Source organism: Biomphalaria glabrata, chromosome 16 (assembly GCF_947242115.1).
Source record: "Biomphalaria glabrata chromosome 16, xgBioGlab47.1, whole genome shotgun sequence".
Taxonomy (NCBI): Eukaryota; Metazoa; Mollusca; class Gastropoda; family Planorbidae; genus Biomphalaria; species Biomphalaria glabrata.
This window is the reverse complement of record NC_074726.1, coordinates 24906750-24925032: the sequence shown is the minus strand read 5'-3', so window position 1 is coordinate 24925032 and position 18283 is coordinate 24906750. Positions and strand designations below refer to the sequence as shown.

At 39.6% G+C, this 18283-nt stretch overlaps 1 protein-coding gene across 2 annotated transcripts; it reads left to right on the top strand.

The window, feature by feature from the left end:
• Positions 1–10699: 10699 nt before the first annotated feature.
• LOC106060324 (zinc metalloproteinase nas-13-like) lies at positions 10700–16521 on the top strand. Of its 2 annotated transcripts, none has more exons than XM_013218151.2 (3): positions 10700–10998; positions 13193–13351; positions 14344–16521. In XM_013218151.2, exons 1-3 carry the CDS (start codon positions 10951–10953, stop codon positions 15490–15492), a joined length of 1356 nt encoding a protein of 451 aa, XP_013073605.2. In that variant the 5' UTR covers positions 10700–10950; the 3' UTR covers positions 15493–16521. The 2 variants fall into 2 exon arrangements, with proteins under 2 accessions (XP_013073605.2, XP_013073607.2); XM_013218153.2 differs by having other exon boundaries at positions 10701–10998; positions 14347–16521.
• Positions 16522–18283: the final 1762 nt, after the last annotated feature.

Sequence of the window (18283 nt, the reverse complement as noted above, 5' to 3'; positions counted from 1 at the left end):
TTTCATTCTTTATTTTGAAAACCCGTGGTATAGCCTTTCCGCGAAACGTCAAGGGACAACTGTAGCTTCTATAGCACACATTGTTCGTAAAGAACATCAATTTGGATTCGGCTTTCGGACCGCGCATCGGGAGAGAAGATACATAATATTATCTTTAGTGCAAAGCGACAAGCCATGAAAGTTCCGTGACTGAATCCTTCTATGACCGTCTAATCAACTATTTGGTTATTGCTAGTGTCCTGGTTCTCCACCGTGATTAGCAGTTACTTTCCAGCGTGCGTAGCAGAAATTATTAATTTCTAATTCAACGATTCTTCATGCAAAATGTTTCTGAATTCTTAGTTACGTTTATTAACCATACAAGGCGAAATACTTCATGCAGAACAATTCCGATACACTATGTAAATAGGGAAAGGCCAATCGTACACTACCTACGTAAGGTACTATGTTTTAAAGTAAATATAAGGCCTACAGCGTTAGAGGCGGACGAGCCCGTTAGCGTGATGTGGTACTGTATGTATAGACTCAGGGTCCCGCAAAAGATACTCGCCAAGGGCCCTGCACTCAGCTAAGGCCGACTCTGGATTTTAAAGTTTTAGTCTTTAAACAAAGAGACAGCAACATTAGCCTGTGTTTCTTTTCATGCTCATACCTAGGATGGATAAACAAAGATAGACTTGAATAATAAATAGCACTGCCTAGAATTAATCTTGTTTTAAGAAGCACAGATAACTGGAATATTGGGTTATACACCAAACGTTCGTACGACAATGTAGCGCTGACGAGCTGGTGTCTTTAAAATAGCGCCGACAAAAAAAAAATCAACCGTATCTCACATCAAATATGCCTTAATCTAAAAAATCATATTTATCTGGAGGCAGCAGAGGTTTGAATTCTGAGTTTTCCTTCTCCCTCGGGCAGTAAGAACTCGTTAGCTTTAGGTGACAACCAACTTTTTGTCCTACACGCTAAGCTCCTAAACGTTATCACCGACAGCACCTCGGGGTGGGATGGGGATGGGGGCGCAAGACAGCGGGTAGATTGGTCATGAGGCAATAAGGTGAAAATCTGCAAAATCACTAACTCAGATTTGACAATATGTTTCAGAAGAGTAAAGAAATAAAATAGATTCTAGAACAAACATTTTAGACAAATGCAGATCTAGGTATTGTAAAAGACTAATGACTGATTCATTTAATTCAAAATAAAATGTTGCACATATTTAAATAACTGGTTGTTAAGCGTCTCGATAATGACACACAAGTCCTACGTTCGATCCCAATACTAAACAATTTTTGTCAAGAACAAAGGAAATATAGATGTTATATATGTTTTCTTGGACGTTCAGCGAGTGCCGATTTAAATTATTCCAACAGCGGATTCCAGCGATGGTTGATTTTGAAACCAATACGATGCCAATTCGACGTATTCTCATCGTATAGAAATAACTATAACTGCTACTTTGTCGCTTCCGGCTACTTTTTTTTTTTGATGCCAATGTGAACGAACTAATAAACAATGATAGCCTGGTAGAATCGACTGGTCATAAGATGCTGTCTTAACCAAAACTGAACGGTATTTGAGACCTAAAATGTCGTGTTAAAATCTTGCATGGTAGGCCTCATTGGTATAGAGATGCCGGGAAGTCTTCCAAAATCTTGAGTGACAAATCCTAGTTAATGTCATCTGATCTGGATTGCGAAGTAGAAGCTGACAAGGAAATTACAAGCGCGGGGCCCCATCAGGCGCGGGGGCTGGGGTGGTTGCCCAACTTGCCATCCCCCCTAGGGCCGCTACTTATAAAATCATATAGGTAAGTTCACGTTGGATCTATTAATTATAATAATCTTTATTGTCCGTATGAAAATTTGTCTTACAATTTGTGCATTACACCAAACAAAAAACATTATAACTATAAGAATCCAAAGTGTACATTCACACCAGACTCACTCATAATTTACATGCAACAAAGTTTATATTAGATTGTTCTTTATTTAATGATTTGATTGCCAGGGGAACAAAAGAGTGTTTGTGTCTGTTTGTCTTTGCCATCGGTGTCTTGTATCTCTTTTGTGATGGTAAAATCACAAAATCCTGACATAAAGGGTGTCACTAAAGACTGATTCATTGAATTCAAAATAAAATGTTGCACATATTTGAATAACTGGTTGTTAAGCGTCTCGACAATGACACAAAAGTCCTAGGTTCGATCCCAATACTAAACAATTTTTGTCAAGAACAAAGGAAATATAGATGTTATAAATGTTTTCTTGGAGGTTCAGCGAGTGCCGATTTAAATTATTCCAACAGCGGATTCAAGCAGTGGTTGATTTTGAAACCAATACGATGCCAATTCGACGTATTCTCATCGTATGACCTCAAAACCATCCATTCCAAGCTTTTTTTTTCTTTCTTCTTTTCTTGCGGTGGTAGATTTTGAAACCAATACGATGCCAATTTGACGTATTCTCATCGTATGACCTCAAAACCATCCATTCCAAGTTTTTTTTTTCTTTCTTTTCTTGCGGTGGTAGATTTTGAAACCAATACGATGCCAATTCGACGTATTCTCATCGTATGACCTCAAAACCTTCCATTCCAAGCTTTTTTTTTCTTTCTTTCTTTTCTTGCTTTTATTGGGTTGACGTTTTTGAAAAAGTTACAAACTTGCTCTTTAGTAATCGCTAATTCTAAACAGTTGTTAACATTGATATCCTCAAGGGCTTTGAGTCTTAGATAATTAAAATTTTTCGTGTCGAAGCGACTATAGAAATCATTTAACTCCTTGGCCAATGTTTTTTCGTCTCTTGTATCAAGATTATTTTTAATTCTGACTTATGCTCCTGCCATTTTGTTCATGATGCCCCACGCCTGTCTCATTCACTTGTCTTAATCGAATCTTCCAGCTTGGTGCGGTAGTTTCTCTTCCCTTCCTCAAGAACGACGTTGAAGTTTTGTTGAGCTCTTTTCCTTGTCTGTCCATCGCCACTCATATATGCTCTTTTCGTTTTGATTTTTTCCCGTTTTATTTTTGCAGTGACCCATGGTTTATAGTTGGGGTATATCTTGATGCTCTTAGTGCCGATACACATGTTTTCACAGAATTTGATGTAATTTATCACTGCGTCGATCCATTCTTCCAGATGTGAAGTGGTCTCTTTAAACAAATTCCAGTCAGTGCAGTCTAGACATCCCTGTAGTTTGAGAATATTGTCCTGCGTCCATTCTTGTACGTTTTTTTTGAATGATTTTTCCTTCTTTAAGTTTTGTACGGTAAGTAGGCAGCAGTTGTATTGTTTTGTGGTCCGATGATCCTAGTGGTGGCTTTTCACGAGATGTGAATGCTTCTTTGATGTTACAGTAACATAAGTCCAGAGTTCTGTTCTCTCTTGTCGGACATGAAATGTGTTGATAGAAGGTGGGTAGGTCAACCTTCAATGTGCATTTATTAAAATCACCCAGTATAACTACTGGTGCGTCCGGTGACCTTGTCTAAAACTCATGAACTACGTCAGCGATGATTGCAGCTGCAACTTCCGTCTTGGCTGTAGGCGGAACATAAACCAGGACTATGTAAATAACACCAAAGTCTCGTGGCAAATAAAAAGGTCTCATTGAGAGCGCCAGTAGTTCTAGATCCGGACAGCACATTCTCTTTTTAACCGTGTAGTTGGTACAGTACATGATGTTGATGTACACACACAGCCCCTCACCTTTCTTCTTCTTAGACTCAGCCGTTCTGTCAGATCTCACGCAAGAGAAACCATCAATAGCAATCAAGTTGTCGTTGTCATCCTCTTCTAACCATGTCTCAGTAAAAGCCAATAGACAACTTTCCCTAAAAACGTGGTCGTAGCGTACATGGGCACATATCTCATCCACTTTATTTCTTATTGAATAATCGTAGGAAGTGGTGGGCGAAAATCTCTTCTTCTCAGTCTTTGCCGTAGTCCTCCTTTTTGCCTCTTTTCATTGTACTAACAGAGGAAGGGTAGAGACAATTTATATGTACATTCCTCTTTGAACGAAGTTCGAGGAGTTGATCTTTACTATAATGAATAGATCTAGTACTAGATCGGCCGCCATCTTGGGTCGCCATTTTTCTTCTTTTATTATAACCAAATAACCAAAGTTGAACAAATCTAGATCTAGTCAAACGTGTAATGTAAATACTCATTGTGGAGCCCACCTTGAAAACAGAAGTCTTCATCTGCATAACTAATTACAAAAGAACATTCAATATACATCCAGCAAAGAAATAATAATGAATAATGAAAGCACAAATTGCATGTCACCACAGTGCAGCGCCATTTTGGAAAAATCACAAACTCAGATTTGACAATATGTTTCACAAGAGATAAGAAACAAAATAGATTCTAGAACAAACATTTTAGACAAATGCAGATCTAGGTATTGTTAAAGACTAAAGACTGATTCATTGAATTCAAAATAAAATGTTGCACATATTTGAATAACTGGTTGTTAAGCGTCTTGATAATGACACAAAAGTCCTAGGTTCGGTCCCAATACTAAACATTTTTTGTCAAGAACAAATGAAATATAGATGTTATAAATGTTTTCTTGGAGGTTCAGCGAGTGCCGATTTAAATTATTCCAACAGCGGATTCAAGCAGTGGTTGATTTTGAAACCAATACGATGCCAATTCGACGTATTCTCATCGTATGACCTCAAAACCATCCATTCCAAGCTTTTTTTTTCTTTCTTTCTTTTCTTGCGGTGGTAGATTTTGAAACCAATACGATGCCAATTCGACGTATTCTCATCGTATGACCTCAAAACCTTCCATTCCAAGCTTTTTTTTTCTTTCTTTCTTTTCTTGCGGTGGTAGATTTTGAAACCAATACGATGCCAATTCGACGTATTCTCATCGTATGACCTCAAAACCATCCATTCCAAGTTTTTTTTTCTTTCTTTTCTTGCGGTGGTAGATTTTGAAACCAATACGATGCCAATTCGACGTATTCTCATCGTATGACCTCAAAACCATCCATTCCAAGTTTTTTTTTTTCTTTCTTTCTTTTCTTGCGGTGGTAGATTTTGAAACTAATACGATGCCAGCCCACTCATTCTCATCGTTTGATTGTAAACGCAGCAGGTCCGGATTTAAGGGAGGGCAGAAAGGTAGCTCTGAGTAGACGTCTCGACGATCATTTTCCCTGTAAATAAAGGTTTAGACCATTAACTAAAGCGATACTAAGTTGTTTCAAGATCGTCTTAAAAGCTGGCATGTGTGGTATAACTCTTGATTGGAGCATGACACGTAAATGAATTTGATAGCAGCCTGGGTGATAGCACAAAAATTAGAGAATGAATTAGACAAAGCTTAAGGAACCATAAAGACAGGCTCGAGCTAAAAGGAGATGGCATAAACACGACTTGGTGTTAGACCGAATTGATGTTGGAAATCAGGGGTCAGTGTTTTATGTGTCTGGATAAGAGACAGTATTATAAGCGCACATTCTTAATAGCATGGGGATAAAACGATATTATTAATTATTATATATTTGTTTTAAGACACATTAGGAAGTAATATGTAAGCATGTAAATTAAAATATTGGACTATTAGTGTTACGTTAAATTTAAATTTAGATGACAGCCATAGACGGTAGATCTATATGGCGCAACCACTGCCTGCTACACAAGTAAATAGTATCACACTAGTAGGCTACTGCGCAGACTGCGCAGACTGTGACTTTGGGCACTAGGATCCGTACAGGACAGAGAGACAGAGACAGACAGAGAAAGTCCATCCTAGCCAAGTATTAATGTCTCAGTAATTACTATATTCTAGTTCTGGAATCACATAGGTTAAAGAGAACACTTTTTAATATTATTATTACTAATTTTTTACATATTATAGTCCCTACTGTCGCAAACTACCTTGATATATTAATAAACTTCAACTTACTTCTTTTTAATTATTTTCAATGTTGGTGGTTAACGCTTAATTCTATATCAACATATCAATTTCAATTACTAGTTAGTGTCCGGAATCTGAGATAAGAATTGATACAATTATTGACCATTGTGTTTCTTGACTTTCTCGTCATCTCTGATATTAGCTTTATACATTAATATTTTTTTAAGTAATGAGAACCTTTCTAGCCATCAAGAGCTGGTCTCAAGTTCTTGACAGAGAACTCAAACTCTCTTTTTAAATCTTGTAGGTTAAGCTTTCAAACCGATAACAAAAAACATCAAATGGATGGTTTTGAGGTCATACGATGTGAATAAGTGGACATTGCATCGAATTAGTTTCAAAATCAAACAACGCAAGAAAAAGAAAGAAAGAAAGAAAAAACTTGGAATGGATGGTTTTGAGGTCATACGATGAGAATGAGTGGGCATTGGCATCGTATTAGTTTCAAAATCTACCACCGCAAGAAAAGAAAGAAAGAAAAAACTTGGAATGGATGGTTTTGAGATCATACGATGAGAATACGTCGAATTGGCATCGTATTGGTTTCAAAATCTACCACCGAAAGAAAAGAAAGAAAGAAAGAAAGAAAACTTGGAATGGATGGTTTTGAGGTCATACGATGAGAATACGTCGAATTGGCATCGTATTGGTTTCAAAATCTACCACCGCAAGAAAAGAAAGAAAGAAAGAAAGAAAACTTGGAATGGATGGTTTTGAGGTCATACGATGAGAATACGTCGAATTGGCATCGTATTGGTTTCTAAATCTACCACCGCAAGAAAAGAAAGAAAGACAGAAAAAACTTGGAATGGATGGTTTTGAGGTCATACGATGAGAATACGTCGAATTGGCATCGTATTGGTTTCAAAATCAACCATCGCTTGAATCCGCTTTCGAAATCATTTAAATCGGCTCTCGCTGAACCTCCAAGAAAACATATATAACATCTATATTTTATTTGTCCTTGACAAAAATTGTTTAGTATTGGGATCGAACCTAGGACTTGTGTGTCATTATCGAGACGCTCAACAACTAGTCATTCAAATATGTGCAGCATTTTATTTTGAATTCAATGAATCAGTCTTTAGTCTTTAACAATACCTAGATCCGCATTTGTCTAAAATGTTTGTTCTAGAATCTATTTCATTTCTTTTCTCTTCTGATACAGATAGTGTCAAATCTGAGTTAGTGATTGAGCAAATTTTCACCTTATGGCCTCATGACCAATCTACCCGCTGTCTCGCTTCAACATTCCCATCCCACCCCCGAGTTGCTGTCGGTGATAACGTTGGTGCGATAGAAGCTACAGTTGTCCCTTGACGTTTTGAGGAAAGGTTGTACCACGGGTTTTCAAAATAAAGAATGAAAAAAAAAACAACAAACTTCCGCGCTCACGTCGACCCGATGTATATGTTGAATCGACAGGTCATAAGATGCTGTCTTTACCTAAACTGAACAGTATTTGAAACCTAAAATGTCGTGTAGAGCTTGCATGGTAGGCCTCATTGGTAGATAGATGCCGGGAAGTCTTCCAAAATCTTGTGTCACAAATCCTAGTTGATTCGCTGATCTGGATTTGCGGAGTAGAACGTGACAAGGAAATTACAAGCGCGGCGCCCCACTCATGCGCGGTGCCTGGGTCGGTTGCCCCACTTGCCTCCTCCTAGGGCCGCTACTGATGGTTGTGTTAGTATGTTGGCTGGAGGAAGCTTAAGTAGACTTGACTCGTCCTAGGGCCGCTACTGATGGTTGTGTTAGTATGTTGGCTGGAGGAAGCTTAAGTAGACTTGACTCGTCCTAGGGCCGCTACTGATGGTTGTGTTAGTATGTTGGCTGGAGGAAGCTTAAGTAGACTTGACTCGTCCTAGGGCCGCTACTGATGGTTGTGTTAGTATGTTGGCTGGAGGAAGCTTAAGTAGACTTGACTCGTCCTAGGGCCGCTACTGATGGTTGTGTTAGTATGTTGGCTGGAGGAAGCTTAAGTAGACTTGACTCGTCCTAGGGCCGCTACTGATGGTTGTGTTAGTATGTTGGCTGGAGGAAGCTTAAGTAGACTTGACTCGTCCTAGGGCCGCTACTGATGGTTGTGTTAGTATGTTGGCTTGAGGAAGCTTAAGTAGACTTGACTCGTCCTAGGGCCGCTACTGATGGTTGTGTTAGTATGTTGGCTGGAGGAAGCTTAAGTAGACTTGACTCGTCCTAGGGCCGCTACTGATGGTTGCGTTAGTATGTTGGCTGGAGGAAGCTTAAGTAGACTTGACTCGTCCTAGGGCCGCTACTGATGGTTGTGTTAGTATGTTGGCTGGAGGAAGCTTAAGTAGACTTGACTCGTCCTAGGGCCGCTACTGATGGTTGTGTTAGTATGTTGGCTGGAGGAAGCTTAAGTAGACTTGACTCGTCCTAGGGCCGCTACTGATGGTTGTGTTAGTATGTTGGCTGGAGGAAGCTTAAGTAGACTTGACTCGTCCTAGGGCCGCTACTGATGGTTGTGTTAGTATGTTGGCTGGAGGAAGCTTAAGTAGACTTGACTCGTCCTAGGGCCGCTACTGATGGTTGTGTTAGTATGTTGGCTGGAGGAAGCTTAAGTAGACTTGACTCGTCCTAGGGCCGCTACTGATGGTTGTGTTAGTATGTTGGCTGGAGGAAGCTTAAGTAGACTTGACTCGTCCTAGGGCCGCTACTGATGGTTGTGTTAGTATGTTGGCTGGAGGAAGCTTAAGTAGACTTGACTCGTCCTAGGGCCGCTACTGATGGTTGCGTTAGTATGTTGGCTGGAGGAAGCTTAAGTAGACTTGACTCGTCCTAGGGCCGCTACTGATGGTTGTGTTAGTATGTTGGCTGGAGGAAGCTTAAGTAGACTTGACTCGTCCTAGGGCCGCTACTGATGGTTGTGTTAGTATGTTGGCTGGAGGAAGCTTAAGTAGACTTGACTCGTCCTAGGGCCGCTACTGATGGTTGTGTTAGTATGTTGGCTGGAGGAAGCTTAAGTAGACTTGACTCGTCCTAGGGCCGCTACTGATGGTTGTGTTAGTATGTTGGCTTGAGGAAGCTTAAGTAGACTTGACTCGTCCTAGGGCCGCTACTGATGGTTGTGTTAGTATGTTGGCTGGAGGAAGCTTAAGTAGACTTGACTCGTCCTAGGGCCGCTACTGATGGTTGCGTTAGTATGTTGGCTGGAGGAAGCTTAAGTAGACTTGACTCGTCCTAGGGCCGCTACTGATGGTTGTGTTAGTATGTTGGCTGGAGGAAGCTTAAGTAGACTTGACTCGTCCTAGGGCCGCTACTGATGGTTGTGTTAGTATGTTGGCTGGAGGAAGCTTAAGTAGACTTGACTCGTCCTAGGGCCGCTACTGATGGTTGTGTTAGTATGTTGGCTGGAGGAAGCTTAAGTAGACTTGACTCGTCCAGTTCAGGTCGTACAACTTATTTTTGTATAAATGCATTTAAAAAGCGAGCACGGTTACATTCAAAGGATATCCCCTTCTTTCTATCTATTACAAATCAAATTACATTACTGTTCTAAACTATTTGATATAACTACGCTTAATATAAGCTTTGTTTTTTTTTTTTTTGCATTTTTTATATATATTTTTTTTGTTTAACACTGATAAGGTCATTAGTAGCTTTTGACTAGTGATGCATAACCTATTTCAGCCTCTGTGACTTTATTATACGCTTAGGGGACAAGATCTACATGGATAGATCCACAGGGAGAGAGAGCATAAAGGAAGGGTCTCGGATTGCAGATGCCATACACTACAGAAGCAGAAAGAAGGGTGATAATGCACCGGCGTCTGGTGATCACATATGCACAACCTGCGATCGCACCTGTGTATCAAGGATTGGCCTCTTTAGTCACACAAGACGTTGCAAAGGGAAAAGATCGTCTCCCGAGACGTAAAATGCCACAAAATGCCACAGGGGACAAGTTTCAAAGAGCCGGCTATGAACAGGTCATGGACCGGAAATGATATCAATGACACGTGGGCCTTAGTTTGGGCTTCACTGGTGTAGACTATGGAATATAAATATTTTAGCACCTAAAAAGTTCATGTCGTCTGCTGATAGGTAAAAGCAATATCATTACGCATCAATCTTTTAATCTAATTGTGAAGAAGCTATGTAAGGAGTTTTAGACTTTGGGTCAGTGTTAAAAACAAAAGCTTTTCAAAGCACACGAGCTGAAATAAACTAATCCCATAAATTAACGGAGCAAATACAACGATGAGGCTCGGGGTTCAACTAATTCATTCATTATGTAGGCCATAATTACAGTAGTGTAAAGCAAAACAAAAGTTAAGTTCCCCATTCAGACCTTGCGATCTATGGGGCAGACAATGTTAACGTCATCTTTGGCCAAAGGTTAAAGATCAGAGTGTCATGTGGCCAACACAGCGATCAACCGCCTTTACTTTCCCCCAACTAAAGTCAGGTACTCCTTACAGTTGGGTGGACTCAGGGGCGTCCTAAAATTCCGAAATTCAAAATCCCACTCTTAACTAACATCCGAACCCAGGACCCCGGGTTAGAAAGCCAAGCGCTAAACCACTCAGCCACCGCGCCCCACACAGTAGTGTCCTGCTTCAAATAAAATAGTCCACAGACATTTTTTTAAAGGGTTATAAAAGTTCATTGATTAAAAAAAACAACACACACTATTTTTTGAATTATATCCGTCTTTATGTAATTTAAAGGGCAAAAGTTCAAACGCGCCCCCTAGCGGATGTGACAGTGGACTGTGAGTTTTGTTAATGGATAAGTAGCGCGTGTTGAGCGCATGAATCATTAAACTATGACATCAAGAACCTCTTGAGAAACATCACAACATACTAAGTAAAGGATATGCAGAGATGTATAAAAGACAACTGTTAAAAACTCATTCATTCAGTAATTCTAATCTTAAGAAAATAAATGTTAAAAAAAAAACTTTCTGTAAGAAAAAAAAATTAAAGTTTATTGAATCAAAAGGAAATATTTTGGAAAATATAATATATTATATTGTGCCGAAATGAAGTTTGAACCATTAACGATATATGCTCTTACCCACGTCATACTGGTAAGTATTATTCTTTTATATTTAATATGATTACTTAAATATTTAATATGCACTGAAATCGCTTGACTACAGTAGACTCTTTTTCAATCATTACGAATGCATGTTATTTTGCCAACTTTCGCATGCAGACATCCAGAAAAAGTTGCAGTTTTCACTTGGCTACGGAGTCCTAGCAGTGAACTACATAGTTTTCCATATTCTACGCAGACTAAAACCGCGTCTGCTGATTTAAGTCTCTTATTGGTGTCTGCGTCTGTCTATCACAGTAGCTTTCATTTCAGTCTCATATGAAACTCTCTTTTCTTGGAACCAGTTTTCTGCTAGGAGCTACCTGTGTTAGATTCCCTTGTGGAAACTTCAGACAAAAATGTTTGTCAAATGTTTGACATGTTTCGGATGTTCCTTCAGAGTTGAAGATAGTTTACTTCCTAGTCCAAACCTCCCGCAGGACGACGAGGGATGGGAGCCGGCAGGGTTTGAACCCTCGACCGTCGATAAATCCGAACAACAGTCCAGCGCGAAAAACGCACGACCAGGCACCCATCCTACAGAACAGAACTAGAATAGTCATTTTTTTTAAAGTATTAACAAATATATTTGACTTGGTAATCAAGTTTTATAATCATTTTTTTTTAGCACTTCTGAATTACATTTTAATGTTTCAAGTTCAGTTTATTTTATTTTGTTGGTAATATTTAGGTTCAATTTATACTCCTTGACATTGTTAAGTTTACAGCGAAAATCTGCAATGGATTCTCTTGTTTGAACTGTTATAATTATTCTCTGTCAGGGTTGTGTTAAAGCCTTAGCTCATTTGCCCGGGCCCCTGGCATTCAACAGGCACCTTGCAATAAATAATTGACTCACTGTTAACAATGTAACTGTTTAATGACATGAATATAAGTAATAATGACAACTGATGGAGTAATGACATTAAGTCTTAAATATTCGAATAGTGTGGTTATAGTAATTAAACAATATTTCTGCACCTTGCTATCACACAACGCCACACAACAGTACGTTCAACACTGGCACACTGCGGATAACAAACTCCAATGTAAGTTGAAAGCTAAACAAGGAAGAAATGAAGGTTTATCGAATGGTGCTAACAGATAACATCCTCGTCCAGGGGCGGACTGGCTATATGGGCATTCGGGCAAATGCCCGGTGGGCCGGTACCCAATTGGGCTGGTAGGGTACCTAAAGGATCTCAAGGATGTCATAATGACACTCACTAAATCGAGGTTTTATAATAAAGTCACTTTTGAGCTTGGTATTCAGAAAATTTGACAGTGTAATACTAATTTCAGTGATACTGTGGTTTTTAATTTCGGAATCCACCTTGCTTTAATGGGTACCTGACATTGGTTGAGGGATACGTGAAGGCAGTTGATCTATCCTATATTATCTTATTCTATGGCCTCCTTCAGTCGCGAATCGACTATGGATCATATCTCATGGAAATGAGATGAATCCCTGGGCATTAGCTGTGGTCGGAACGATGTCGCCCACACAAGCAGCTGATGTATCCAAAGGAACGGAAGTGCCTATACAGTTCGGGGTCAGCGGCGTCGCAGCTTCTGCCAGAGTGTAGCACTGGGTGCTGCAAACTGCCTTAGGGTCGCCAGCTCCTGATTTTTCCTCAGGGTTGACTCCCGAAGCCTTTCCCATTATGATATACAATATATGGGCCGGATGTTAAGAAATGCCAGGGCTGATTTTGACATCCAGTCCGCCCCTGTCCTCGACCCTTTCTTCCTGCTCCCTCCACTGTACCCTCGCTCAGCTTTCGTCTCTTCACAGAATTGAAGAGTTCCTTGTTCTTGACAGTGTTTAGTTGTAAAAATACTTAACATGTAAACTCATTTGTCTTTTTTTTTTAAATAATGTATCATCATCATTCTTTTGGGTTCCTCATGGAACATAGGGCCTCGACAAAAACACGCCACTCTCCAAGGTCTCTTGCTAGTTATTTGATGGCTTCCCAGCTCTTTCCGGTCCTGTCGGCTTCCAGTAGTATACGCTTTGCCATGTTCTTTTTGGCTTCCTCTTTTGTTCCCTGCGGGTTCCATTCTACGGCCTGTCTAGCTCTGTAGATGTTATCTTTTCTAAGGGTTCATAGTCACATATTTAAACAATATTAAAATTAGCTTTTGAAATATTAAATATAAAAAAATAACACTTGTTTCTTCAGATGACGTCACAGTTGTTGTCAGTTTCCGGTGATTCTATAGATGAACTTATCGCAGGGGCTTCCGAGATGAATGATTTTTATCTGGCAGACATGGAGGCGGGAAATGTTAGACATGAGCTGGACATGGTGCTGACAATGGAACAATATAACTCATTATACGTAAGTATACCATATTACTGGTTAGCAAGATTGCTAGTGATTGTCATGTGTTAATACTGGAGAGTAGTGTATTGTCTCCCAAATCACATGACGAACGTAAGCGCCTCTACTTAAACCAACCAAATGAACACAGAAGGTCGTGGCCTCTGTGACAAGTTTCGAATTCGGGGCTTGAAAAGGCCCTACGCTATTGGAGATATTTGTTTAAAATATTAAATCCTAGTTTAAGATTACATAATAGGCGCGGTGGCTGAACGGTAAAGCGCTTGGTTTCTAAATTGAGGGTTTCGGGTTCCAATCATGGAGATTTTTAATTTTCGGGATGCTTAGGGCACCTCTGTGTCAACCCAGCTCAAAGGGGAACCTGACATTAGTTGAGGCAAACTAAAGGCGGTTGGTCGTTGTGCTGATCACATGACAACCTCTTGCTAACCGTACGCCGCAGAAACAGATGACCTTTACGACCTTTACGACATCTGCCCTATAGACCACAAGGTCTGGAAAGGGAACTATCCTTTTCTTTTTGTATGCTTACAAAATAGAGTAAACTATATGCTCACATTTGTTATTGAAAAAAGACAGAGGAAAAAAAAGATCGGTATGGCTACATAACCTTTCTATAGCTTGCTCAGTGAGTTCGGTATAACCTCTTTTAGTTATTCAGCTACCCTAAAAGACTAAATAACTCGATAGTATAGTCTTACAACTTGGAAAGCGCCCTTGTTAAACATGAAGATCAATGGCGTAGATAGGGATATTGGAATCCGCAGTGGCTTGACCCCTTTAGGTGCCCCTGCATTTGGACATTCGACATCATGACATGAGATAATGGTGTAATATTTAATGTACAAACAAAATTCGGATCCCAGGGGATTTTAAAATTTGGACCCCCTTCCCCCACCCTAGCTACGCCACTGATGAGGATTAAGTTTTGTCGCACCAGGCTTCCCAGTTGCCCCCAAATCGCTAACTTAAAATGTATGTTTAATCAGCAGATGCCCAAATCAACTAATGGCCAGAAAAAAAGAGGTAGGCAAAGAAGAAAAGCGATACGAGGCAATAACTACCGATGGACTAACAAAGAAATTCCTTACAGAATCGTCACTAATGTCTTCGATCCCAACAGTATGAGTGAGATCCGAGCAGCCATCGCTGAATGGCAAAACTACACCTGCATCACCTTCAGATCGGCAACCAGCTCCGACCGCAACTTCGTCAGCATTGACAACGGCAACGGCTGCTACTCTTACGTGGGAATGGTCGGGGGCAGCCAAACAGTCGGCCTTGCGGGAGGTTGTAGAGTCAAGGGCGTCATCGTTCACGAGTTGGGCCACGCCATCGGGTTCCAACACGAGCAGAACCGGCCCGACAGGGATGACTACGTGACGATTATTGAGAGGAACATTCCGGCTAACTTGCTGTACAACTTTAAAAAGTATCCTGTGGAAGCTGTGGATACTTACGGGGTGCCTTACGACTACAGGAGCATCATGCAGTACGGAGGGCGCGCCTTCTCCTTCAATGGAGAGATTACCATACAAACTAAAGACCCGAGGTACCAGAACGTCATAGGAAATCGAGAAGGCCTTAGCTTCAACGACATCAAGCTGGCCAACCTTATGTACAACTGCCACGATAAATGTGGCACAGGAATTCGATGCCCAGGCGAAGGGTTCTTGGGCAAAGACTGCCAATGCTATTGTCCCGGAAGTCCCGTCCAGATCTGCGCCAGCACTGGAGTCGTGCAGACTACGCCCAAGCCTGTGGTCACGGCTACTCCTCCCAGAAAGCTTTGTGTCGATATGAACCAATACTGCAGGCCTTGGGCTGAGGCCGGATACTGCCGCACGAACTCATACGTCAAGACCTACTGCAGAGCGTCATGTCGAAGCTGCGAGGCCGGATCCAGTTCTGAAAGCTCCGTCTGCAAAGACGTACACCAAAGTTGCCCGGAATTTAGAAGACGGGGCTATTGCACTGGCAACTATGAAAACTACATGAGGACCAACTGCCAGTCTACTTGCAACTACTGCGACAGCTCAATAAAAGCCGAAGCCAGATCTCAAGATGAAAATGGCGCCGAGCTCCTAGCATCAACCCTGTTGCTTATCATTGTCAACTGTTTCTTGACGTTGTTGTGATCAGGTCTCAGTAACCTCTTTGTTGTGCAATTATTTTTGAACATTTAAACATTTATTATTAATCATTTTTACTTATGTGTGCCTTATGTATCAATGAGGTACAACTATTTAATGATGACCATGCCAATGGTGGGAAATAATTTTTTTATTTATTTTATGTTGTATTAACATGAAACAAAGATTATATGTAATTATGTAAATGAGATTCATGTATGCCAAATCTTAAAGATGTCGACGCATACAAACAGAATGCGTAGCCGCTTAGAAAATCTCATGAAAAGAGCATCTGGCACCCGAAAGAAACAGACGTGGATAGCCAGGGGTCACACATTTGTGGCCAAAAGGAAAAGCCTCTACCGAAGACAGGCTCATCAGACATATAGAAAACTTAAATAGACACAAGGCGGTTAACAGCCTTGTCTGTATTAATGTGACAAATATGTAGGTCGCATCTATGATTGTTTTGTTTTTTGTGTGGTCTTATCTTATATAATACAGACGTTACTTAAAAAAAAGAAGATGATTACGTCCTACGCGTCATGCATTCAGTCATGCATATTAACCAATGACTTAAATTTTGCCAAGTCGCTGGCTTTCCTGGCTAGCTCAGGCAATCCATTCCATGCTCTAATAGCACTAGGGAAGAAGGGGTATTTGTACAAATTTGTCCTAGCATATGGGATGAGGAATGTGCCTTTATTTTTTTGTCTTTCTGAGTATTTTATTAAATTTTGTTTTTGCATTTGAAGATTATGGTTCAGTGTTTTATGGGATACCTTAGCCAAATACAGTCCTCGGAATCGAAGACAATGCCTTATATTTAACAATTGTCATTTTAATTTTACACTAAGATTTTTGTGTTTTTTTCTGAATATTATGTTAGAAAATGAGTTAATAACTGTTTGAATGATTTGATTTTGTATTTATATGATTGTGAATTACATTTGATTGATATGATTGTTATTCATATGTTTGATTGTTTCCCTTGATGAAAATGAAGAACAAAAATAAATCTCAATGTTCTCGTGACCGCGTTGTTTTCTCTCTATATCCAAACTAGAGCAATTCAAACTTGGACATTTTACATAAAGTAAAGAAGATTGAACAAATTCCGATTGAAAAAAGCCTAAAAATAGAAATAGAAATAATGCTGACCTACTTTCAGTGCAATCACTGAGGAGGGGTGGGGTGATGACAACTACTAGGTGGTGACACTAAAGTGGACAAAATGCACTTTTGCGAAAATAGACACATTAAAACATGTGGCAAGATTCAAAAGCATAGGAATGGTTAGTTAAAATGCGCTTGGTTGAGAAAAATTGAACCGCAAGACGTTTTTATTGATTTTGTTGTTTTGACATAATCAAAGTTTGAATATCGTAAGAAAACTGAACAGCATTTTTATAAGGCCTTAAAATTTGGGAAGCTTTTGCATTCGAGCAATAGTACAAAAAGAAATAACAACATTTGGCAGGAAAGTCATTTCTATGAGTACCGTAATGAAGGAAATATTGAGAAACATCTTGAACAAACTGCTTGTTTCATGTACTATTTACATTAGATTTTTACCAAATTATTAAATTTTTACTACCTTTACTATTTTAACTGTGAAAAGACCTTGATTTTAATGATTTTACTGTATAGAATTTAGCCCTTGTTATGTAGAGAGAGAGAGAGTAATTTTTAAGGGACTGAAGGCATTACATTGCCTAAATTGTGCCGATGTGCCTAAAATCAAAATCAAATCAATCAATTTGGCATTTTGTGGCAAATCGATGATTGATAAGTCTACATTGAATAACGTACATTTTCTTAAAATTGAGGAAATGTTATCCATATCTGAGTTACTAATAAAATAATAACATATTGAAATAACTGAAGGGAGGCAACACAACAAGACATAGATGCTTAATTACATGGAGACATGACAAACACATAGGACATCTGCCTTGAGCACAGCATCTTTATCTCGGCCCTAGACTTGGGCGGAAATAGTTCTCTACTTCTAATGTCAACATCCTTCTCAGTCTAGTGTCGAATAGTGCGCACCTTTTGCACTATCTTGGATGGCGGTGTGCATGGCAAGGCTATAACAATATGAAAATGCAGAAACTAGAGGTTCCGCCCAAAGACTATCGCCAACCGAATTTTTCAATAATTTACTTTCTTTTGGGCAGAAGTACTGGGAAAATGTCGCAATACATAAAATTAATTTCAACTGAAAGGATGAAGTATTGACAAAGTGATGGCTAAGATGGAGCACTTCAAAGTTTTTATCTAGGAAAAAGTGTGAAACACTATCTCAAAATGCTGAGAAAACTCACAACTCTTGTCGAATCAAACTAACATATATTATTTCGTCTTTTTTTGCGAAAATTAAACAATACGAAAATGTCAGGAAAGTAATCTCAAGATGACGGATTCACAATTCAAGTGGAGAACAAGAAGTTATTGCTAGAGCACATTAATCCATTTTTTACTGAGCCAGACAAGTTATTTTAACAGAATAACCAAAACTAGAATACATCTACAGCAAAAGTTAATTTTGGAGAAGCTGAAATTGGGCAGCATAATAATTTGAATGGCATACTGATAGGACTTCAAAGAATCTCTACCAGCTTTTGGTTAAGCCTTCAGTGGCTGCTAGTCAAATTCATGTCTATCTGACTTCAAGGAATATCTACCAGCTCTTGGTTAAGCCTTCAGTGGCTGCTAGTCAAATTCATGTCTATCTGACTTCAAGGAATCTCTACCAGCTTTTGGTTAAGCTTTCAGTGGCTGCTAGTCAAAT

Bases quoted from the DNA above. Each gene is read 5' to 3' on its own strand.
- LOC106060324 (XM_013218151.2), top strand. From the start codon at position 10,951: ATGAAGTTTGAACCATTAACGATATATGCTCTTACCCACGTCATACTG. The intron at 10,999-13,192 runs GTAAGTATTATT...TTGTTTCTTCAG, and splicing joins CTCTTACCCACGTCATACTG to ATGACGTCACAGTTGTTGTC. The intron at 13,352-14,343 runs GTAAGTATACCA...ATGTTTAATCAG, and splicing joins AACAATATAACTCATTATAC to CAGATGCCCAAATCAACTAA.